Consider the following 25,687-nt stretch of genomic DNA (forward strand, 5'->3'; position numbering starts at 1 on the left):
TGTTATTAGCAAAAATTGGTTGGGGGATTTATTTATGGCAGTTTCTTAAAGTTAAGTAGTCTTCAAGTAGGCCTGCAGCCCATCCTAGACTATGTTTGTAACAGTTCTCTGAAGGGCTCACCTCTATCAGTCATTCTGACTCTGCAAGACGGAAAAAAAAAAGAGGAACCACTGTCAAGGAACTTTCATTTGAGCTTTAGACTCTCTGGGCATGGGGCAAAAATCTGCATGTCTCATGTCTCAGAGCAGGAGAGGGCATGGATACGCTGGCGGCGCAAAGGGAGCCAGACCTGCAAGAGCCAGGAGGGCCGTCCCTACCATGCCTGTGGGCATGGATTTTCCAGTATGGACAGTGTCTCCTTGCCCCAAGTTGGCATTTATTTGTTGAGCATTTTGAAAAAGTAAATGTAGCTGTTTTGTCTTATAATGTATGTTAATGTAAAACTTGAATTCACACTACAAGATAGTCTCATCTGTGTTTGTTTCACAGCAAAGGAGTAGCTATGTTATCTAATCTCCATTATTTTATTTACCTTTACTGTTTTCCTCCCTCATGCATGTTGTGCTTCTCAGTTCTTTCTACAATGATATCATTGCCATTTTGTTTTGCCTTGGTGAATATTGAAAAAGACCTGAACAACCACTAATTGAATGGTTATGGTTTCTTCTGTGCATATAATTGTGAAACGCAAATGATACCGAGAGGCATTTAGCTACTTTTTAAAGCAGCTTATCTCCTAAATTATCAGAAATAGGTGGCTATTTCTAAAGTACGCTAGAAGTTGTTCTTTTATACCCTTATAATTTATTTATTCGGATTTCTTTTATAAGACCAGAATATTATCACAACACTGAAAAAAATATATAAAAATAGAAAAAAAAAGATTGGAAAGCATTTCCCCCAAAACAGTGATTTGGAGATGTTGACACACAAAGTGGTTTCCATGTTCTCTGTTCTTCTCCACATTTTCTGGGTTTTCTGTATCAAATACCCATTTGTTCTATAATGGGAAAAATAAATTATATTTGAAGAACAGAGTTGAGCACTTATCTAATTTCTATCTTTGAATCCACTTCAAAAAAATGCTTTCAAGATCCCTTGCTGGTGTAGTTCAGTGGATTGAGTGCAGGCCTGCAAACCAAAGGTTGCTGGTTCGATTCCCAGTCAGGGCACATGCCTGGGCTGCAGGCCAGATTCCCAGTGGGGGCCATATGAGAGGCCACCACACACTGATGTTTCTCTCCCTTTCTTCTTCCTTTCAGTCTCTCTCTAGACATAAATAAAAATCTTTTAAAAAAAGTTTTTAAGAATGAAAATTTAAACACATGATATACCTCAATTTTTCAGTTACTTTATGGATATTAAGCAGTTTGTAGTGGGTTCATTGTCCATACCTTGATCCCCCTCCTGCTCTACAAAATGAAAAGAGTGGAAAATAATGTTTTTTATTCTCATATGCTCCACGACTTGGCATTCCTGTTCAGCCTCCATGTGGCCTCCAGTAGACACATGTGTACCTGCTGTCTAGTCAGGGAGCAGCGCAGCAGTAAGAGCTAACGTGTTTCCAGAGGTGTGGTTTGGCATTGGCTTCCATTCCTACACTGAAACCACGCATTTAAAACTGTTCTTCCAAAAACTTGAGCATAGCTAATCTCTATTTAGTGTTTAATTTCCCGTTTTCCTATTTTTGCACGACGCTCTGGGATAATATAATCCAGCTTTTCTTTTGAATGTGATGTAAATATTTTTGTGACAGGTCTTTATATTATGCACAGACTCCCTTCCATAGATACAGAGAATTAAAATAATCACCCAGGTGATTCCTTTCTTTTTCCCAAACCAAAAGAATAAAAATGTGATGGCAATAATTATAATTCATTCTGAGATGTTTCCTTTTCAGAACTGTTATTACAGAGAAGAGAGCAAGCTCAGAAAAAACTTGATTAGAGAAACCTTTCAAAGAAGATATGAAAAACATCGATAATTAAAATGTGATTGTTTTGTGAACAAACTCATTAAAATATCTTATCAAAAATAATCATTCACACGCTAGAGAAAGTATGCAAGTTGATTTTGATAGCTTATTTTCATGAGTAATCCTCACTAAGCACTCTTAGCTTTACTAGTGTTGTGCTAAATTTCTGTCCATAGAATCCTCATTTTAGGACATTTAAATGATGGAGGCTTATGAATGGGAACATGGACACATACCAAAAATTGAGAGTGTTGTCTTAATGAGATGGGCTCTGATGAAATTGGTTATCGAGGGTACAGTAGATTTCCTGTATGTATTTTAATTATGAGACACAAATAGACTTGAGAGGTATTTGGCATATCCCTGTTAAGCAGCTTATTTATTTAGATATTTAATATCTATTTAAATTTCTTTTGGAAAAGACTAGCCCAAATGTAAATAATCAAAGCTTCACTTTCTTCTGATTTAAAGTGTGTGATAATTAAAGTATCAACTAAAATTTTTTTGCTCAGAAAGGGAAAGTTTATCCATGGACAGTGTATCATAATAAATGAGGCATTAGAGGAATATTTAAGCTACTTAAAATACTTATTTAAAACAGGTTATTTTAAGGGAGTACCTTAGCAGTGGTAGTATCTAGAATTGCCACAATTATAAATGATTATTAAAAAATAATTAGTTTCTACTATGCAACAATTTTATTTTGCTTTAAACTTTCTATAATTCATAGTATTCATGAATTTGGTCCTTCTTACACAGTCCAAATTTGTGAGGTTTTGCTTTATTTCTGAAATTAAAGAATACTGGAATAAAGAAAATAGAATATTTTGGAGAAAAATTTAAATTTCAGGCCAACATTACTAAGCTGAATCAGGCTATACGTAAAGAATGCAGGTTCTTCTAGGTCATGCCACTTTGGAAAGAGATGCTGGGGAAGAGTTCTTTTTATGTCCCCCACTGCCAACTAATCACCCAGTTCCTCCTTCCACTTTACCACTAGTCCAAGTAAAAGTAGTTGAAATGATCTTTGTTTACATTCCCTGCAGCATTCTTTGCTTCCCATTTAAATGCGACTAGTAGGAGGTGTGTGGGGGTGACTTTCCTCGAAAGTCCCCATGTGTGCCACGGATGAGAGTAAATATGACTGAGACATGATATGGCCTGCTTAGGGAGGAGAAGTGGCCATTTTCCCAGAGGAAAAGGCTGTGAGCAGTGGCCAGTTTCTCAGGGGAAAAAAGGCCAGCAGCGGGCTAGTTTCTCTGAGGAGAAAAAGGCCTCGAGCTCCCTCCTCCAGGGACTTTTATTGGGTTCTAATAAACAGGAATACAGGGCGGCAAGGATCAAACAGTAGATAACATTTCAAAGAAATCTGAGGGTTTAGCATGAGTCCAAGTCTGTCAGGAACAGAGTTTTGGGGTTTCCTGCTCGAACCCTTAACATATGAATAAAAGCACTCTTAGAAGAGCACATTTCACAGGTTTATCAGGAAGTCTTTGTGGTGCTAGATTTTTCCCCAGGACACGCTCTAGCAAGGCAAGGAGCTGCACCTCTCCCCAACAGGTATTCAGGCTTAGAGCCAGGAAGTCCTTCTCCCAGAGAACTTGGGGACTCTGGCTATGTCAAAGCCGGCGGGGGGCGGGGCAGAGTCCATTGCTCCCTCTTTGTTGCACCCCCCCCCCCAGAGTCCTTCTATGAAGGCCTCCCAAGTGAATGAGTCTGGCTTAGGTTCCCCCCGCCCCGCCCCCCGTGAGGGGTCTTACCCATCACTGACTTCCAACCAAGCTTTGGGGGCAAGGAGAGGAAACTGAGGCAGAGTTTGCTACCAGAAACAAGGTTTGTTTCCTGCCCTCGCCCTTAGCCACAAGGGGTCCAGATACAATTCCTAGAACCAGGCAGAGCGGTCTACAACAGAGGTGTGGGGAAATCACAAGATGAAAACCAAGATAGGAAGGCACAATTTATAAAAATCAAGTGGAAGCAGTAAACAAAGGTGGTTTAACAATAAATGTTTATTTTGGAAAAACAGTCATTTATTAAAACAAACAGCATAGCTTACTAAAGAAAGCCAGTGGTTTTACTGCCAAAGTTTTGTGGTACTAAAAATATTTATTGAAAATTGAGAGTGTAAAAAGTGAATTTGATTTCACACAATGATATATGCAAAAGTATTCTTGGTGGTTTTATTCATAATAACCCCAAATGGAAACAATTCAGGTATCTCTTAATAAGAGAATGGGTAAATTTTAATGTATTCATATAGTGTAATACTATATAGTAATAAAGAGGCAAACTACTAATATGCACACCAACATGGATGAATATTAAAACATGTTGATTGAAAGAAAGGTACAAAAGAATTTATCAGTTCTATTCCTCTGAGGCTTAAAAGCAGGCAAAAGTAATACTTGACTATAGAAATCAGATGTTAGAAATCAAATAGTTGACTGCGGAAATCAAATGTTACATTGTGAGGGGTATATTCTTTGAAAGGGGATATGGGAACCCTACCTGGTGTCCTAAATGTTTTATATATATATTTTTTAGATTTTATTTATTTATCTTTAGAGGGGAAGGGAAGGAGAGAGGGAGAGAAGTATCAATGTGTGGTTGCCTCTCATGTGTCCCCTGCTGGGAACTGGCCTGCAACCCAGGCATGTGCCCTGACTGGGAATCGAACCACAATCCTTTGGTTCGCAGGCCCACACTCAATCCACTGAGCCACACCAGCCAGGGCCTAAATGTTTTATATTTTGAATTTGATAATGGTTCCATGGGTCTATGCATATATAAAAAAGCTATCAAATTGTACACTTAATGTACTTTGTGTTCTTTGTATATGTTAACTCTCACTAAAAATGAATTTGATTACTGTTATTTAGAAATATATCATGTTTAAAAAGTAACTCAAATTAGATTTTTTTTAGATTGTTAAACTCAAATCATAAGCCCATCTTAAGTCAAGATATTATAGCACAAAAACATGATAATTTATTTTCTAAGACCTGTATATTATATTTTACTAAATGAATATATTTTCTAGCTCCTAATTTGATAGCTGTTTAATAGGATTGGTGTTTTGCATACTGTATGTTTTTATTCCCACTAAAATTAAAGAAATTAACATAGTAAAATTGCAGTTCAGACAAAAGCATGCCTCGCTGTAGAAACAGTGCCTTCAGTTCACAATGATTTTATTTTCCAGGCGGTTTGGGAACGTTCCATGCCTTTGTAAACACAGCTGTGCATGTGATTATGTATTCCTACTATGGACTGTGTGCACTGGGACCAACCTACCGGAAGTATCTCTGGTGGAAAAAATATTTGACATCATTGCAGCTTGTGAGTAGTTAATTGTCTTTAAAACAACATATGAAACTAGAGTCACTTATCTTCTCTGTGAATTAGGATGTTAACTAAATAAAGATCAGAGTTTACAAAACGACAGGAGTATAGAGTGTCTGGTCTCCGTATGGCATCACGTCATTATCGTTTCTCATTTAAACTTTTGTCAGAAACTTTATTGACAGCAAAGCGTATTTGTTAGTGAAGAGGCTCAGACAATTAAATCAAAATGTGTATCTTTATACCATCTTTGTAGTATTTTGTGCATTTATATAAAATAAACATTTATGACCAAAATAATCTCAAAGTTATGTGAGCCTCAATAGATATAATATTAAATTAGAAGTTAAAAGTTTTATATTTTAGACTTGAATGACCTTGAGGGAGTGTAACTTTAAGGGAGTTATGAGCCTTTCTATCTGCCTGCCAATTTAGTCCTCACATTTCTAAGTCTATTTTCCTCCAACTAGTAAATGTACTGTAAGGATTAAAAGAGAACAGTGGCAATATAATACATATATTGACAAAATCGACAATACTCTAAATAGCCAAACATAAGGGAGTAAATTATTTTAATTTCTACTTTGGAATATTACAAGGTCATGAAAATCACTCACAATTGCTTTATTTTTAAGATTCCGCCCCCCAATAACATAAATTTGAGCACTGTCCTCAAGTAACCAGTGTTCAGGAGAGCAGAGGCACTCAGTTTAGGCCTCATGATACTTTCCAAGCATTAATCCTAAAAATATTTGGTGTATATATATATATTTTTTGAAGAGTAACCATAGATTGATATGATGATTTGCTTCAAATTTTGTCTTCTATTAAAAGAAAAATTCTGTGATCCTCACCTTTTTAGATTTACAGTCTATAATAATAGTGTTGTATTCTGCCAGTAATGCTAAGGAGAAAGCATGAATTTAGGTACATCTAGCCTGCTGAAGCATAATTTCTATCAAAATTCTACAACTTGTTATACGATGTTTGGCTTATTTATATAATGTGTTACCCCAGGTGAGAGACAGATATTTTAGTCTGTAAAGGTCTTAAATCAGTATCAGAGTACATCCTTGCAGAGTTGTTTACTGTAGTCAAGATTGAAAACGCCCTAAATAAGCAGCCCTAAGGAAATGGTGCAATACACTATTTTAACTCCTTCTTTGGCATATTTGGAAGTCATGAGAAGTATTCACAATTGCTTTCTAAGTGTACTTTCTGATTTTAAAGTAATATGTGCTCATTGCAGAGAAATAAGAACATCAAGTTAAGCAAAGAGAAAAAAAATAAACATGGTTCCATCACCAGGGAGAATCAGAGCTGATATTTTGTTCTCATCTAGTGTTTCTCCTCTGTGTTGTGTGTGTGTGTGTGTGTGTATAATACCTTTTGCATGATTTGTATTATACTGCCTATAAAATTTAGTATTAGGGTTTTTTTCACTTAACATACTCTTAAATTTGTAAGACTTTTTAATAATGTAGGAAAATACTTATATAGAAAGTAGAATAGATGTTTGTTCATTATTTCCAATGTATCAGTTATAAGCAATCACACCTGCATAGAATGTTGAGGATGTTGCTTAGGCTTCCTAAGGTTTCATTTCTTATTCTGCAAAATGAGAGGAATAATTGTAGCTACTGCACAGAAATGTCACAGAATTTCCTTAATATAGTGCAAGAAAAGTTGATAGTGTTAATAAAAGAAACTATGTGGAAATCTTAACTGTAGTGATAACTGGATGTATTGTGGGTAACCATTATTAATTGTTATTTATAGATTTTTACTTTTCTGGAGAACGCCTGTTGCCTTTCAATTTTAAAGAGAAAAACTATATCCAAAATAAAATCTGATATTAACCCAGAAGTGTCCCCTTAAGATTATGGGTAATGTTCTAGAATACAGTCCTTGGGCATCACTGGAAGGGTCCCTAAACCCTCTCCAAGGTCTCAGTCCTTGCAGAGTCTCTGCTGCTGTTGGCAGATAGGATATATTTTTTATCCATGACCATGGAGGACAAATGGCAGAGATGGAGACTCAGACACATTGGGTCCTACAAAACTGGCAGGGCTCTAATTAGAATGTTTTTATTTCCACATAATTGAAATATCTGATCTAACAGCAAACTATTTGAAATTAAAACTATCCTAAATATTAGGCCATAAGGTAGTGGCCCCATGAGCATTTCAGCAGTCAAGGACTCATGTCAAAGACTTGCAGAAAAACTGCCCTGATGGCTTTCTGCGTGTGAAAAGGCTGGCGTGTCACCTAGCTCCAGGGACATTGGCTTGAGGCCTCTGGAGTTGTGCAGTTTGGTGGCACTAAAGCTGGGTCCACATTCCCATCCAAATTCTGACACTGTTCCACCCACTGTCACTCCCATGGAGGTTAGATTGAAAGATAAAATTCTCTACCCAGCTGTAGCCTGGAAGTGGTTGGAGAGTGTTGAAACATAAGCAGGCAGAGAATGCATAACTAATTGCTCCATTGTGACTCTTCATGTCTGAACTATTTTTCATTCTTTCATCTGTTAGGTCCAGTTTATGATTGTCACCATCCACATAGGCCAGTTCTTTTTCATGGAGGATTGCAAGTACCAGTTTCCAGTTTTTCTGTACATCATTATGAGTTACGGGTGCATCTTTCTGCTGCTCTTTCTCCATTTTTGGTACCAAGCCTACACGAAAGGTCAGAGGCTGCCCAAAACTGTGAAAAATGGAATCTGCAAAAGCAAAGACCACTGAAATTCAAGCACCACATGAATCTATGAATGAGACTGATACCTGGTCTTCCTTGACAATCAAGATATATTTCCATCTGCAGTGCATTTTGTATATTTTTCAAAATCAAGAGCTTGTATTTTTATGATAAGCTATGGGGGTTTCTGATATTTGAGAGCTCAAACTCCCAGATAACAGAGTCTTCTGATAGTGAAGCAGCCAGTTTTTCAGCTGCTTTTAAACCTCATCTAAAGGTTCTGATTGATACATTTGATATAATAAAGGATTATGTGAAATTGTACAGTACTTTTCAAAGAAGTTTAATATAAATGAAAAATATCATTGGATATTTTGAGTACGGACAGAGATCCATGCTGTACAATGGATTCCTTCTGCCAGGTCTGAAAACGTCCAAATGTGGGCTCTGGCTTTGTAGCTTGTTGACTATACTCAGAAGACACTGTGTTTATTCTAGAGTACAATTCCCATTCTAGAAAACTAACAAAGTGAACATTAAGTGAATTTTAGATAGGTTGTCATTTAACATCACTAACAATAATTTTTCATGGATCTCTGGAGTACCGCCACCAGTTTTGCTGACAAGACTTTCTCACAACCTTCGGTTGTGTAGTGTTTAGAGGTGACACGTCCTCTGACAAGCACACTGATGCACTTGACACTAAGGTTAATGTTTGAAAATGGGTGATTTGTTCTGATGGATTAATCAATACTTTGCAATGACCGTTTTTCAATTATGTTTGTATATTTCTAGAAAGAGGTGAGTTTGTCAATGGAAAAAGTACTGTGTTGTTTCACTAGGAAAACTACTGTGTTATTTTAGTCTGTTGTGTTGTAATGTCACTTTCTAACATTGCCATGGTTTAAAAGGTTATCTTTTTTTTTTACGGGGGAATTATTTTTTTAATTATTTTATTGTTGTTCAATCACAGTTGTCTGTATTTTCTCCCCACCACTCCGAACCCACCTCCCTCACTTGCTTCCACCCTCCCCCCTTGGTTTTGCCCATGTGTCCTTTAAAAGGTTATCTTGGTTAAACGCATAGTGGTTAGATGTAAATGCTCATGTCATTAGCACACTGCAGGTAGCCTGTGATCATGAGTGATGTCAGACCACCCATCGCAGTTTGCAGACACGTGTTCAAGTTGCCTGTGAAGCAATTGGAGGCACACGGTGACACAGAGATTATCCAGAAAAGATTTAGCTATACAAGCATTTCTCTCAGTAGAGACTACATAATAGTTATTGTTCTAGATATACTGCATGAAAAAATATTTTTCAGAATTAATAATTAACAGCCTGGACTTCTTTTTACTAACTTTTAACTTATATAATGAAGGACTAAAATTTATTTTGCTTCTTTAAAATTGCTACTTTTTAAAATTCTCTTGTTCTCAAACCCAAACTAATGGTCAATAGATTTTTTGTCCAAGAAACACAAATATTTAGACATCTAAAATTTTTTCTTTTATAGCTTGTTTTTCCCTGCTATATTTATACTGTATTTTTGAAGGACTCCTTACGCCTGTATGACTTTGAACAATTAGTGCTGTGTGACTCAGTTATTGTATAACACCCAGTGATGCTTACTGTAAACAGAGTCCGACTGTTTACTCACTGTAATCGCCCACAGTCTGTGTCTTCCCAGCCTATTGATCTGTTCCGTGGCCTTTCACACTTAGCAGATTCATAAGGTTATGTGCCTTTAAGTGACCTTTAGTGACTTCACTTGCTTACAGTACGAGAAGATGAGGGTTGAAAATAGGAGGAAATTGATAATTTTAAACATAAAGAATAAAGAACAGGAGAGCAGAGCTAAAAGAAACAGAGATCTAATTTACTTCTCGGAGAGACTCGGGATTCCTGAGGTGTCTTCGTGTTTTGCCTCTTCAAATCCAACTCATGCTAAACGAGAAGGTGTGGTAGGTGCTGCTACATGTACACACAATTGCCAAAGACCCCAGCAGGGTAGAGACCAAAAGCAAAAAACAAACAAAACATAAAAATGGAAAGAAATAAAAGAATATAAAGTAAAATCAAGAGATTTTGATTTTTTTTCCTTGTATACTTTCTAACCTGCCTTGTACAACCTCTCCTAACCACCTGGTAGTCTTTGCGACATTTGACATGCCTATCAGCTAACAGCAACAGGTGAGGGAAACATTCTAAGTTGCATGAGTCAAAGTGGAGAGCTAGAATATTACATGAAAGAAATCACAGTTGGCAGAAGCGTGCTCCATGTAAATAAACATGAGCAGATCAAAATGCATACACGAATGCAGAACTTGTACAGCCAGTGTTTATTAAAGGGCTTTGTGGATCACAGAGTTTCTGCTGGGACTTCATCCCACTTTTTGGGACATTATTGCCTTTAGATTTGCACACTTAACAAATAAAGAGCCCAGTTACAAGATCTGGTTTATGACATAAGGCTCTTTGGACCCTTGAAAACATATATATATTGTAAATAAATAGAAATGCAAAATGTTAATTGTGTAAGAGACATTGCAATTTTACAGTTTTAATTTAGTAGAGTTCTTAATTGAGTAGATTACATTGTTATCTAAATTATAAGATTATGAGGTTACATTTTCTCATTCTATCCCTTTCTGTCATGCTTTTAAAGACTGGAGACCTCTGGAGATTTAGTTTTGTTGTGTGTATGTGTATTATAATAAATTCGTGGTGTTACATGTATGCATATGTGTGTATTATAACAAATTTGTGGCACTGTGTGTGTGTCTTCCATTTGGACTCTAACTGCATATGTTCGCATGGGTAGGTGGTTTTTAACATACACACTCATTTATCCAAAGCATTTTACACATCTGTTGTATACCTGCTATGTTCAGAGCCCTGTGCTAGACATTAGAGTGATACAGAGATGCCTATGGCATAGTTGTGAGCTCCTGGAGCTCACAGACGGGTAGAGGAAGTTATGTTACAGGACAGTGTATGATAGTTGCTACATGGGTAGAAATCCTATTACTTGGCAGACAGGAAAGGCTCTATGAAGAAGTCTGAATTTGAGTTCTGTGTTTAAGACATACAGAATTTCAAAGTGGGTGGTGAGTTAATGGGCAAGGTGTTCTAAGTGAAAAGAAATAGCAAACCAAAGGCCAGCAGAAGGAACATTAGAAAAGTTGCAGGAATGGCCAATGGACCAATCATAGTGAGGCTTCCCCTAGGTACTTAGAGAGAAATGAGGCCAGCAAGGGAGGCGGGCTTTGGCCAGGGGTAGGTGCTGCTGCGGCATCTGGGAGGATTCTCCGGGTGAGTGGAAGTAAGTGTTCAGTCGTTTGTGAGAGAGAAGAGGTGTGATCGAAGTGGTACCTTAAGAAGTGTCATCAGGTGGAGTGGGGTCAGGTAAGGGCATGAGGCAATAAAAGCAAAGTTAAATAAGTTGATTGAAGGTAAGATGAAGAGAACCACTGTATGTGGTGGAAATAAAGAGGCTGAAGTGTGAGAGCTTATTATGGTGAGTTGGATCTGGAGACCGACCAGCCAAGGATGGAACGGGTGGCATGGGCCAGGGCAGCAGCATGGTGGTGTGGAAATCCGGCTGCGTTTGACGCTGTGAGGCATGACTGTTAGCTGCCATGTGACCTTGGACGAGCCGGTTAACCTCTCTCACCTTCTGTTTCTTCCTCTACAAAACTAGAATGCTAGTACATGTTCTTCTTGCTGGATTGTTGTGTGGCTTAAGTGAGAGGATGTATTCAAAAGCCCTTTGTAGTAATTGATAAAAATATGAAATGACATATGCATAGAGATACAGACTCAGCAGAGTTTAGTGGAAAGGAAAACAAATGAGTCCCTAGCTTAAGATGGGGTGAGCGTTATGGTTCTTCCCACTTCAGGTAGAATACAGTGTGTGTTGATTGGGGTGGGTTGGGATAAAAGTTGTAAATGTTTCTAGCAGATGTTTCCAACAGTGGAACAGGGTCATCGCATGTCCTGTGATCCTAGGCTGCCCCAGAGCAAGGACTAGAAGTCTCTTACTTTTATGTGGTTATCTGGATGTTGTCATGGCTTTTACTGACAGCCGGTATCAGCTCAGACCGTACATGTACATACAACCCCCAAATTCTTGCAAACTACAATGCTATTAACGTCCAAAGAGCCTTTGTGTCTAAATTCAGCCTGTAGCATTATGGAAATATTGCTGTATCTTCTATATATTCCAGGGCCCATCATATTCCGTTATCTGAGGGCACAGTCTGGTTACTACAGAGGGAAAGCTTGTTACAAGATTGTAATGGCTGAAAGTGCCCAGCCTACACCGGGGACCATTCTTTGCCTAGTACTCATCAACTTCAGTCGGGCTGCTGTAAGCATCTGACTGACGGTCTGACTGTGAAAGCTGAGCATTCAGAGCTGATGTTTTCTATCTGAAAAGCTGCACAAATCCTTGTCAGTGTATCTTGTGCCTGCTTTGTGTCACCTTGTCCATGAATCTGTTCCTTTGTGTTTCTTTTTATTCTTGTGCCACACATCCTACATCAGGCCCAGATACTTTTGCCTGGATTATAGAATTATCCTTGGTATTAATAATTTTTTTTCTCCCAATATAAAGACCTTTTATCCAACAAGGCTGCTGTCATGGAGAGAAGCTTGGTGCAGTGGTTGAGAACACAGACTCTGGAACCAGTCCGCCTGGTCAAATCCCAGCTGTATGGGATGGGATTTGGTCAGCTACTCGGTCCCTTAGTAGCTGTATGACCCAGACATCCTCTCTGTGTCTTCCTGTCCTCACTGAAAAATGGGAACGATGACATTACTTCCCTCATCAATGCAGCGCGGGGATTAGATGAGTTAATATGGGACCAACTTTCAGAGCAGTGCCTTCTTTCTAGTTGTTCAGGCCTCCAACCTCAGAGGCATCCTCAGCGCTTCCCTCTCTCTCAGCATCAAAGGCTTCACCTTGAAGGAAAGCTAGAATCTGACCGCTCTGGGCCCTCCTTATATCTTGCCTCAGTTTGTGGAACAGCTTCCTAGCTGACTCGCTGCTTCTGCCCTCACCTCCTTCTACCATCCATTCATTGTCTGCATGTCACTCTTACTCAAAACCCTCCAGTGACATCTGGTTTGACCCCGAGAAAGAGCCAGAGTTTTTGCAGTGTCTGCAAGGCCCTCCAGGATCTGTCTCCCACCTACCACTGCACCTCTGACCTCATCTCCTGTGATGGCCCCCTTGGCTCCCGCTGCCCCAGCACATGGCCTCCTGTGTCCACTGGACCATGCTAAGCACATTTCTGTCTTAGAGCCCGTGGTGCAGCTTTTGCCTCTGCCTGAAGGGCTCTTTCCCAAGTAACTGCTTGGCCCTCACTTCCTTCAGTGTTTGCTCCCACGTCGCTTTCAGTGAGGCTCTGTTTACATTACAACCTGTACCTTGCTCTCTCTCTGCTTTGCTCTTTCATTCTTCCACACAGCACTTACTACCTTATAACACGCTGTACAATTGACTTAGTTGTTTATATTGTCGTCACTTTCTCAGTGAGGCCCTGTTTACATTATAACCTGTGCCTTGATGTCTCTCTGCTCCTTCTTCCATACAGCCCTTAGTACCTTTTAACATGCCATACAGTTGACTTGGTTGTTATTTATATTGTGTTTTGACTGTCTTCCTCGTTATAAAGGAGGGTAGTCTAGTCCTCAGGGTAGACATTGTGGTTTGTTTTGTTCATTGTCAGTAAGTAGAACAATGGCTGGCATATTACAGAAGTGAACTGTCTCTCCACTGGAATTTGTCAGGTGGTTTCCTCATGATTAAATTAGTTTTTAGGAAGAAAACAATAGAGGTAAAGTATTCTTATCACGGTATCATATCAAGGGTACATACTATCAGTATGACTTTTCAATATTGAAGTTAACCTTGACCACCTGGTTGAGGTAATGTTCCTCTTTTTCTCCTTTTATACTTTATTCTTTGGAAGGGAGTAACTGCATATAGACACTTGCCATGGCTCGTGTGGCCCAGTTGCTTGGGCATTGTCCCACAAAACCAAAAAGGTCACAGATTCAATTCCTGGTTGGGGCACATGCTTGGGTTATAGTTTGCTCTTCAGTAAGGGCATAGACTAGAGGCAGCTAATTGATGTTTCTCTCTCATACTGATGTTTTTCTTCCTCCCTTCTCCTCTCTGAAAAAAAAAAAACCCTCGAGGGCAAAATATCTGCATAAGCTGTTTATGCATAAACTGAATTCTTCTGCATGGGTAAGTTGCCTATTCTATTATTTATTCAGTCACTTATTTATATTAGTATGGACTCACACACATGTATTTTGTACTTTGGGTTATAATTCAATACAACGTTATTTATTTCGTTGTTCACATTCTTTTATCTTGAGCCATTGGAAGGTCCTCTGGGTGGCTCATTTGTCACTCTGACATACACCCACTTCCTTACTTTCTGGCACTACAAGATGCTCCAAGCTCATCTTATATATTTCCTGCCCTAGTGTTAGATCAGCTAATTTTCCAAGGGGCCCTGGTGCCTTTGGTTGGAGGATGGTTTTAGAAACCAAGAGCTGGCACCAGGTATGCTGATATCTACTGGAGTATCATTGCCCTAGGGCCTCTCAGGGGTCAGAGCAGGGAAGATGTGTGCATACTAACCAGAGTGTGTTCACATATCTATAAATATTTCTACATGTAACTATCTATCTATATTAAGATAAGCAATTCATATTGATATCTCCAAACGTGATCCATTATCATGTGGATCATTCTAGCCTTTGCCAATTCTTATTGTCTATAACTCCATTTGCCATTTACTTAATAGTTCAAGTCTAGTATGCGTGTATAGTGGCTTCAGAATTGGTAACCCATACCCCAGTTCATCAACTAGAGTTCCTTTTGTCATTCATATGCAAACTCTATTTATTTCCAGAATTGCTTAGGTCAGTGTCTTTCTCCTTCATCCTCTTTAATGAGGTTGTTTCATATATTTGTAATACAGTTAGATTCTTTTGTCACATTCTACATTTCTTCCTGGGACCCTCTCCACTTCTAAATGATTTTAAATGTTTGGCATTCTTTAAGGTTGACTCTGCTATAAAGTTCTTTGAGTTTTGACAAATGTGTGATGTTATATATCCACCATTACAGTATCGTATGAAATGGTTTCAGTGCCCTAAAACTCCTCTACACATCACTGGTTCACCCCTTTCCTACCCTGAACTCCTGGCATCCGCTGATCTGTCTGCCATCTCTGTGAGTTTGCCTTTTCCAGAGTGTCATATAAATGAAATCATGTAGTATGCAGCCTTTTTAGATTGGCTAGTTCCACTTTTTACTGCTCTATAATAATCCATTGTTTTTTATTCATTTGCCTGTTGAAGGACATTTTGGTTGCTTCCATTTTGGGGGTGATTATGAATAAAGCTGCTATAAACATTCACATGCTGGTTTTTGTGTGCATACTGGTTTTCAGATTAGGTGGATAAATGCATAGGAGCATAGTTGCTGGATTGTGTAATAGAAAGACACGTTTAAATTTGCAGGGGAAATGCCAGGGTGTCTTCCAAAGCGGCTGTGCCAGCCTGTATTCCCACTAGCAATGAGTGAGAGGTCTAGTTGCTCTACATTCTCTCCACAGTTTGGTATTTTTAGTTTTTTGCATTTTATTTTCTGATCTTTGCTTATTTCCATACATTCTCTAAGTCTTCTTGCAATGTTCCTCCTCCATGAAATCTTTACAGAATTTATTATCCCTTAGCAGCACCTTTATTTGAATTTTTTTTTAGATTTTATTTATTTATTTATCTTTAGAGGGGAAGGAGAGAGGGAGAGAAACATCAATGTATGGTTGCCTTTTGTGCGTCCCCTGCTGGGAGTTGGCCTGCAGGGAACCCGCCTGCAACCCAGGCATGTGCCCTGACTGGGAATCAAACCGCGATTCTTGGGTTTGCAGGCCCGCGCTCAATCCACTGGGCTACACCAGCCAGGGCCATTTGAATTTGTATTGCACTACAGTGGAGTTACATCATACTCATATACAACTGACTCCAATTCAACTATAGATCCGTGATCTCTTCCTGTGATTACAAAATCCAAAAGGCCTGGAACCCAAAGTCTGTAAATTTGCAGCATATTAGTTGGTAGCCAAACTTGAGAAGCTGTTTACTTTCTCATTCCTCCACATAGGGCAGGTGTTCATATATTTTAATGTAGAAATATGAATGTGTTTGCCCTAACTGGTCTGACTCAGTGAGTTGGGCATCATCCCACAAACTGAAAGGTCACCAGTTTGATTAAAGGTCTGTGCACATGTCTGAGTGGGCCAGGCTCCCAGTTAGGGACATGTGAGAAGCAACTGATTGATGTTCCTCTCCCTCCCTCCCTTCCCGTCTCTCTAGAAATAAATAAATAAAATCTTTAAAAATATATAAACGTGTTTGATTATAGGGGGCTGCCTGATCCTCTTCTGTGATGTTAAATAATATACATGTACAATATATCCCCTTGGAAATATTGTGGATTACATTTGTTAATTTCGGGGGGTGGGTGGATGTATTTTAATTCTCTAGGGACTGGTAGGGAATGGATCTGAGGGGGCTGACAGATACGCATTCCTGAAAGCAGGGGACCTGCACCTTCTCTCCGACACTGTCTCTGAAGATAGTATCTCTGAAGATAGTATGTGGTCAGACTGGGCCAGACAGAGCCTGATAAAGATTTCCGGGCCTTGAGGCTGGTTATAATGGAGAAAGGAGCTGTTGAATCCATGGAGAGGGGTGGGGAGGGATGTCAATGGACATCATGGAAACCATCTCTAATGTCAGATGACAAAAGGCATAGTATAGCTCCCATACCTTGATAATACTGTGGCAAGAACTGAGGGTGTATTTTTATCTGTTAACTAGTACCAAACTAGTAAGAATAAGTGTCAAGGTTAGAAGTTCAGTGTGACTATTGAAAAATAGAAGTTCTAGCCCTGGCTGGTGTAGCTCAGTGGATTGAGCACGGGCCTGCAAACCAGACAATCGAGGTTCGATTCCCAGTCAGGGCACATGCCTGGGTTGCAGGCCAGTTCCCTGCAGGGGCCAATTTCCAGCAGGGGATGCACAAGAAGCAACCATACATTGATGTTTCTCTTCCTCTCTCCTTCCCTTCCCCTCTAAAGATAAATAAATAAAATATTTTAAAAAAATAATAAAAAAATAAAGAACTAAATTTAAAAAAAAGAAAAAAGAAAAAAAGAAGTTCTATTTCTTGGAGTCATGAGTTTGTGGACTAAGAATTCTACCTGACATATAGACATAGTATATCCTCACAGTGAAGTTGTTACTCTCCCCATTTTTATTGAAATGAACTGCCCAGGGTCTCACGTCTGGGAGGTCTCTGAACCAGCTTTCAGCCCTGAGATGACCACAGAGCTCAATGTGGTGTCATCATGGTTTCTGTCCTTGACAGCCCTGTGGTGTCATGGGGACTGATTGCTTATAGTATGGTACGATATCCATGTCTTTTCCCTACCTGTGTACTGTATAACTTTTCTGCTTTCTTCCTTGTAGCATTTTACTAAGTGAACCAAAATAAATGCTTTTCACAACCCCACTACCCATTGTAAAACTAAGCACAGTTGCCAAGAGAGAAACTCATTATGTACTTCTTCCACTGGAGAGCACTTTTGCATAAAACTACAATTTATTGTGTCCTCGTCAAGCCAAGAATTCTTTTGAAGCAGTGGCACCTCGATCCTTGTCCCTGAATACAGGTGGAGAGGAGCATCCGGGGCTGTGTGTAGTGGTGGTGGCGGGATGTGAGACTGTTTCGCATCTAGTGGGTTCCTTCCTATTTAGATAGCTTTGCCGACTTCTTCCTCCTGGGCTCCGAATGACCACCGTGGACTGATTCTGCAGACTCTTCTCGGTCTTCCATCCCGGGGTGGGGCTTATAAATCTCCCAACTAAATGTAACGACTACTTTGAGAATCTTGTCACCTGGGATTCAAGTCACGGGTAGTTTTTACACATCATGGAATATTATTTAGCCTAAAAAAAGAAGGAAATTCTAACACATGTCAACATGATGAATCTTGAGGACATCATGGTAAATAAAGTAAGCTAAAAAGACAAATGCTGTATGATTCCACTTGCATAAGGTAGTCAAACCCATAGAAACAGAAAGTAGAAGGGTATTTCCAGGGACTGGGGGGGGGAGGCGTGGAGAGTTAGCATTCAATGGGTACAGAGTTTCAGTGTTGCAAGATAAAGAGAGTTCTGGAAGTTAACTGCACAACAATGTGAAGGTGCTTAACACTGCTGAACTGGACGCTTGAAAATGGTTAAGATGGCGTGACTTTTATGTTACTCTTTCCCCTTTACATTTACTAGATTATGCTAGTATGGTAAAAGGAGTTGGAAAGCTTTTAAAAATGTGTTCAAACACTTTCACAGAGCATACGGATTTTATATGGCTTTAAGGAATCATTGATTCTCTGTACTCCCTTCCTTCCACATATCTCCACCTCTTAGAACATTTTATTTTTTTAAAGTATATTTTATTGATTATGCCATTACAGTTGTCCTATTCCCCTCTTCATTCCCCTCCACCCTGCACACCCCTTCCTCACCATTCCCCGCCTTTAGTTTATGTCCATGAGTCACAAGTTCTTTAGATTCTGTATTTCCCATAGTATTCCTCCCCGCTGTCTATTTTCTACCCACTGCCTATGCTACTTATTCTCTGTACCTTCTCCCCCTCCCACTCCCCTGTTGCTAACCCTCCATGTGATCTCCATTTCAATGGTTCTGCTCCCGATCTAGCTGTCCTCTGAGTTTGCTTTTGTTTTAGGTGCCCTGCCTGATGACCAGCCTCTGGCCTTGCTGCTCTGAGTTAACCATCCCCACTGTTCTCTACGTCAACCCATCTCCAGGGCTGGGACAGACCAGGTGTTTAGTGAGACCACATGTCTGCATGGTGGTAAAAGGGCGGACCCTCTGGAGTGAGGGGAGGGTGAAGGTAAGCCCTGTGCTCAGACACCAGCCCCCTTCACCGCTCACCCATCCTTCCCTCCTCCCCACAGAAGATCCAAACAAAGTTCCAAGTTCCTGTGCCATCTCTTTCCCTCCCCCCGGAGACCTCCGGAGCCCCTGCTATTGAGGGCTTTTGAGACGTGTTTACTGGCTTTGTGTGCCTCTGTGTTCCAAAACTCCTATTATGAACTCCCTTCTCATTTTTGTATTTACTTACCTGAGTATAAAAGAAAGAAGGGAAACAGAGAGTGTGGGGGCTGTTAGGGGGAGCTTAGGGTAGAGCCCGTAATTAGATTTCCCACTGTCTAGAGAAATGTTTAGAGAACCACAAAATGGGTGTGTGCTTGCTTCAGTGACAGGAAGTGACAGTGATGTTTCACAGCCACCGCCCTAGAACACTCACTGTGCACAACTGTAAAGAGCCTTCCACCTGGAATGCTAACATGCACCCTTTTCCAGCCAGTCTTTTCTACATTAGCCAATATTCATTTTAAAATACAGATCCAATCATGTCTCTTTCCTGCATAAGCCTTTTAATGGCTTCCCATTCATGGATGATTAAAAACTAAAATCCTTAACTTGCTTTCAAGACCCAGTGGAGTCAGCATGTGCCCAGCCTTCCAGCCACTGCGACAGCTGCTGTCCCCAGTTTTTGCCTGTATCAAGACCTCAACATTCTTTTGCCTTCTCAGGTACTCCAAGTTCCTCTTTTTACCGCTGCCTGGAACCTATTCCACTGACTGCCTCCCTAGCCCTCTGCCACCACCACCGCTGCCCCCAGCATATACAAGGCCCCCTCGCCCCTATTCGTTTTTCAGGTCTTATGTCCAAGTTCGTATTTTTCAGGATGCTTTCCCTAACTACCCAGAGTATGTCAGATTCCCTGTGGTATGCCTAGAACTCAGGGTGCCTGTTTTTAGAGCGTGCACAGTGTTTTCAGTTAAATGTTCGTATGATCTTCTAGTTCATGTTTGTTCTGCCTTCTTGACCGTAAGCTCCATGAAGGCCCCAGCTGTGCCTGTCTTGCTTCAGATTTCATCCTGGGTGCTCGCATAGCCCTGTGCAGAATAAGCACTCACATGGAAATATTTGTTAAATCAATATAAATATCGATCAGTATTTAGATGACAAGGTGTGAGTGTGTTCTGTATCACACTAGGTCAGGTGTTGAGGTGTAGAAGGATTAGTTCATGACGTCTTATTTTTTCTCCTGCCTGAGTTTAGAAGGAACTTGGAAATAGATTCAGGAGCCAGGCAGGTAAAAAATAAAAACTTCACTACAAGTACTAAAGAAAAATGGTATAAAAAATAGCATTTTTAAGTAAGAGGAGTGGAGACTCTTGGAGAAACGGAGGAGTTCAGGTCTGTAGAAGGAACTGTATCCAATGAGCTTGAGATCTCCTGTTGTAGAAATAAAGACACTACTCGAAGATTAATGGGATATGTTGAAAGGACACAGAAGCTGGTTTCAGAAAGATAAATGGTAATGGGTCATAATTCATTCATAAACAAAGTATTTGTGCATTCATAATGATACTAAAAAAAAACCAGGAAGTGGAATGAAGGTGAGGAGAGCTCTTCTTTACACACAAGGCCAGTTAAAAACTGTAGAAGGTGTGACGGAGTTAAAACATTGCTATTTGCAGCCTTGGCCGTAATCACAGGTCTTCAAAGGGTGCAAAAACTACTGGGTATGAGTCTGTCGAGAAACAGGATATGCATATGTTTTCATATAATCACCCTGCAGATTATTTATTAGGTTTACACAGATTATCTATTTCTTTTATAAAGAAACCTTTAAAATGAGGAAATCTGGTAGGTACTATGTTAACCAGGTGATTGAGCTCAGCATCAGAGACAATGGGACACACTGACATGTTCTTTTTGTGGAGCAGTAGGCAGAAAACATCATGAATAGTACTCCTGCTAAATATTTAATATGAGTCCAATAATAAGGAAGCATCATTATGGCACTTTCTATGACACAGTCAGTCTGGCCTTTTTAAATTTGTCAGCATCTCATAGAAAGGAGGGAAATTATTCCAGATTACAAAGAGGAAAAAGACAAGACAACTATGCAGCACGCAGTCTTTAAAATTAGTATAAAGGACTCGTGGACATGGACGGCAGAGTGGTGATTGCTGGGAGGAGGGGGGCATAGGAGGACCAAATGGTAATGGGGAAAATACCATAAAGATTAAATAAAAAATAAATAAGTATAGAGGAAACTTTGTGATAAATTGGAGAAATTTAAATATGGATTGTATATTAGATGATGTATATTTGTTAAACTTCCAGGGAGTAAAAATAGTATCATGGTTAAGTAGAAAAATGCCCTTGTTCTTAGGAGATGCTTATTGAACTACACAGGTTCAGCCTCCCCCCAACCATGAGAGAGAAAGGGCGCAAATGGAGCACGATGTTAACAATTGATGAATGTGTTGGAGGGCATATAGGTGTCATGGGACTGTTCTTTCAACTTTTCTGAAGGTTTGAAATGTTTCCGAGTGAAAATTGGAGAGATAAGCAGTTAGGAGAAGATGATTTAGGCCTGTTGACTTAGTGGGCTTGCTGGTCCTTCCTTATACCTAAATTGGATAGACTCACCTGGCTGAAGTCAGTTGTAGAGAACAGCAGGCTTCTCCCACCTTGTGTCCCCGCTGCCCCTTGCCACAGGGTCTCTTATTACAAAATGTATGGCTCAGAGCAGCAAACGGGCTTGGTAAACTTGGCAGGCAGGCAGATCCCACAGAAACCCCTATAGGGCCTGAGCCATTCTTGCCCAGTTTCACTTCTAAATTCACTGTTCAGAGAAGTTGCAAGGCTAGAAATATTACCCTGAGGCAGAGTTCTCAAACTAGATTGCACTTTAGAATCACTGGGATCTTCTGCCCAAACCATAACCCAGAACCATTAAATCATAATCTATGGGGGCAGAAGCCAGGCATCAGTAGTTTTGGAAGCTCCCCAAGTGGTTCCAGTGTGCAGACAAGTTTGAGAATAGCTGCTTCAAGGCAAGTCTCTCCATGTGGAAATATAATTAACTGAGGAATAAGTATCACTCCCAACATCAGTCAGGGAAGACAAGCAACCCAGCTGGGCCTCCAGGTTGTGATAGGTTGCAGGCTCAGAAGGGCAAAAAAGCTCCTTGGGGCTGTAGAGAGTAGAGAGAGCCCTGCCCCTACAGCCATCCAGTCCCCACAATCATCCAGCCTACAGCCATCCAGTCCCCACAATCATCCAGCCTACAGCCATCCAGTCCCTACAGCCATCCAGTCCCTACAGCCATCCAGCCCCTACTCTGCTTCAGTCCCTTTCTGTGGCCATACTATTACAAAACTTCTACTTTAGTTTTGGTAGCTATTTTGTAGACCTCATAGGATTTTCTATATAGATGCTGGTTGTCTACAAATACAGTTTAACTTTTTCTTTACAATCTGGATGCTTTTTTATTTCCTTTTCTTGCCTCACTGCAGTGGTTAGAACCACCAGCATGATGTTAAATAGAAATGGAGAGAAAAGACATCGTTGTTATTTTGTTCATCTCGGGGAGAAAATTTTCAGTCTTGGCCATTAGGGCTGATGTTAGCTGGAGTATTTTCATAGATTTTTATTTGTATTAGGTTGAAGAAGCTTTCTTCTTTTCCCCAGTTTGTTGAGAGTTTTACTTTTTAATCAGGAATGAGAGTTGGATATTGTCAGGTGATTTTTCTATTATTTCCTTTTCCTCATCCTAAAAAATCCTTCTAAAATAGAAATTTTAAACATAACAAAAATAGACAGAATAGTGGCATAAGCCTTCATGTACCCAATCATCCAGCTTGTTAGAAACGGAGAGTCTCAGGCCCCAGCGAGTCCTGAAGAATTGGAACCTCTGGGGCAGGGCCCAGCAGTCTGCTTTAAGTACTTCTGCAGGTGACTCTGAGGCAGGTAAAGTTCTAAAACCACTGCCCTAAGACATTAAGCAGTCTTTTAAAAAATGACTATAATACAATTACCACACTAAAAACTTTAAGGTTCAGTTTTTGTTTATTTTCAAATATCTACTTAGTATTCTGGCTTCCAATTTTCTAATTGCTTTTAAAATTTCTAGTTTTTGTTATTTTTGTAGTTGGTTGAATTATGATCCAAATAATGCTCCCACACTGTGATTAACTAAGTTGTCTCTTTAATCTCTTCCGGGTTCTTCCTTCACCTTCCACCCTCCATCTTCCTTGCAATTGCACACACCTGGTCATTTACGGAACCTCCCCCATTCCAGATTTTCTGGTTGCAACCCCTCATATTCTCCTAACCTCTACATTTCTCATACACTGGTAGTTAAAACATTACATCGAGGTCAGGTTTAGGTTGCATTTCGAGGGCAAGAATTCTTAGCAGATGGTGTTGTGGTCCCCGTCTCTCAAAGCTTCTGACCAAAACTTGGTTCTAGCTATTTGCACTACAGCTCTGTAGTCACTGCAGGCTCTGCCTCAGCCTCCTAGCTCATCATACCCTCTTTCTTCCCAGCTCGCTGGGTTCTATATTTCTCCTTGCCCGGTTTGGAGACCTGACAACTCTCCTCATGGCCTTTATCTAACATTCCTTTAAAATGCTACTTCTGGTAACTCCAGCTTCAAGTACAGAAGAACAGGCAAGAGTTCTCTCTTCTAGGATACTGCCTAGGTCTTCAGGATGCTTCCTGGCAGGGCCTGCAGAACCCCTCCTCAGGGCCATAGCTTGCCTTCGGGAGGGGGTCTCATGATTCTGGTATTTCTGTGGTCACTCCTCTGGTGTCCCCTTTGCCCCAAAGGAGCTACTGTCAGGGGACCTGGAACAGCCTTGCATCTGGGTTCTATTGAGCGTCTCCAGGGTCCTGGTGTGAGGACAGGCGGGGGACAACTTGGAAGTCAGCCACTCACCCTCCTAATTCCTTGTTGGAGCTGGAATCAAGGCACTGCCCGTTGTTAATTCCAGGAGCAACAGAGAAGGTTAGATTTAAAAAATGCAGTTGAACAGGTTTGAATGTCTAGAAAGTCTCTCTTTAATTTTAAACAAAAGAGAGAAAATCCATAGACAGTATACCCAGTCAAGCTCGAAACCAAATGCTGGGTTTTTGTCCTCTAAAGAAAATCCTTTCCCCCCTCTGCTTTCATAGCTGGTTTTTGAGTTACAATGTAGATGTAACTAAATTCCTGGTCATTGTGAGTTGGCTGCTGTTCCCTCCTTGGTCTGAGGTACACTCTTTCTTGTTTCTTTTTTTTTTTCCGTACAAGTACATGATCTGCTTCTATTAACCTTGGTTGGGGAGGAGGGAGATTGAAGGTGGCATGAGGAGGTCTGCTCAGTGCTGGTCATTTTTGTTTTGTGATCTGGGTGCTGGTTACGAGGACGTGTTCGGTGTGTGAAAATTACCCAAATGCTATACTGCTAATCTCTGCGCTTTTCTCTCCATATGTTATAATCCAATAAAAAATTGAAAGAAAGATGATCTGTTCCAGAGATGAACAAAAGAATAAAATATAAAGTAATCATCATCACTTAGGACAAATGCTTAAAATGATTTTGTATTTTATAACCAAGCTAGTTTCAGTTACTTGGCTCTGAAAGAACAGACAAGCGGCAGTGTTGTAGGCGAACACAACCACCATTGTGGCCTTTGTTACCCCATGAGATAGCCCAACACGTACACATACCCTGCCCCAACCCCGGCTCACAGACCTTCCTTGTTTCCCAGCAGCTTTGCCTCACAGTCTCATTTTCATCCTGTATGGCTTTGTGTTGCTGACCACGGCCCCATGTGGGGCTCCCCAGACCTCTGTGTGTGTTTGTGGTCCATGGCCCTTGCTTGCCAGGACTCTGCTGCCTCCAAGAAATTCTCTGTTTAATATCTTGTGCTCATTAATCACCTGGTGTATACATATATTTTTAAAAAGGTATTGTAGTTGACTTGTCCTCTCCCCTACTAGGATGTTCATTTCTGGAAATAAGGGCTTTGTTTTACCTACTATATTCCAACGACTGGAACAGTGCCTGACACATAGTAGGTACTCATGCATGTTGAATAAATGAAATGAAGGTAAATCCTTGTATTTCTTTGTGGCACTGATTTTTTAAATACTGAAATAAAATATTATTCAGTTATTTCAATGAAATAGTATGGTTTCATATTTTCCAGATGTTGTTAAGCTTTCTTCTTTACCCATGCCCCAAAGAAAATGATGCTCCTATTAGTGAATAGTATTGCTACAAACTCTGTGGGCAGGCAGGCGTGCATTTCCCAACTGAATGGTGACATTACAGATCGATAACAGTGGAAATCAAGTCATGGATTTTACAACTTTTAAGAACGTCAGCAAATAGATTGTCTTGATGGCTTAAATGCCAACAATGTAGTTGCAGAACAAGCAGGTTTCAGCAGAGGCCTTCACATCCAACTGGCTGAGAGACCTTTCAGACACAGACAGGAGTGACTGGGACAGCCAGGAGTCCTACTAGGAGTGAAGGCATGACTCCCAGCCACTCTCAACTCGCTATGGTTGAGAAATACACCTAACAGACCCTCAATATACTGGATGTCTATGCCACTCTTTCCTCCACAGCTCGAAATTTCCTAACGTTAGTGATAAGTCAGCTGTTGATGGTGAAACTGCTGGTGTACTGCTACTG

The 25,687-nt window shown here is 40.2% G+C and overlaps 1 protein-coding gene across 4 annotated transcripts in view; it reads left to right on the forward strand.

The window, feature by feature from the left end:
* The window catches only part of ELOVL7 (ELOVL fatty acid elongase 7), a 79,843-nt gene extending 70,855 nt beyond the window's left edge, over positions 1-8,988 (forward strand). For all 4 annotated transcript variants that reach the window (XM_037062893.1, XM_037062894.1, XM_037062895.1 and 1 more), the window contains 2 exons: positions 5,179-5,315; positions 7,853-8,988. In XM_037062893.1, coding sequence (XP_036918788.1) covers positions 5,179-5,315; positions 7,853-8,062 — 347 coding nt within the window. In that variant the 3' untranslated portion in view covers positions 8,063-8,988. The remainder of the gene's footprint in view (positions 1-5,178; positions 5,316-7,852) is intronic.
* Positions 8,989-25,687: the final 16,699 nt, after the last annotated feature.

Source organism: Sturnira hondurensis, unplaced genomic scaffold (genome assembly GCF_014824575.4).
Source record: "Sturnira hondurensis isolate 20B ecotype Veracruz unplaced genomic scaffold, ASM1482457v3 Scaffold0014384, whole genome shotgun sequence".
Classification (NCBI taxonomy): Eukaryota; Metazoa; Chordata; class Mammalia; order Chiroptera; family Phyllostomidae; genus Sturnira; species Sturnira hondurensis.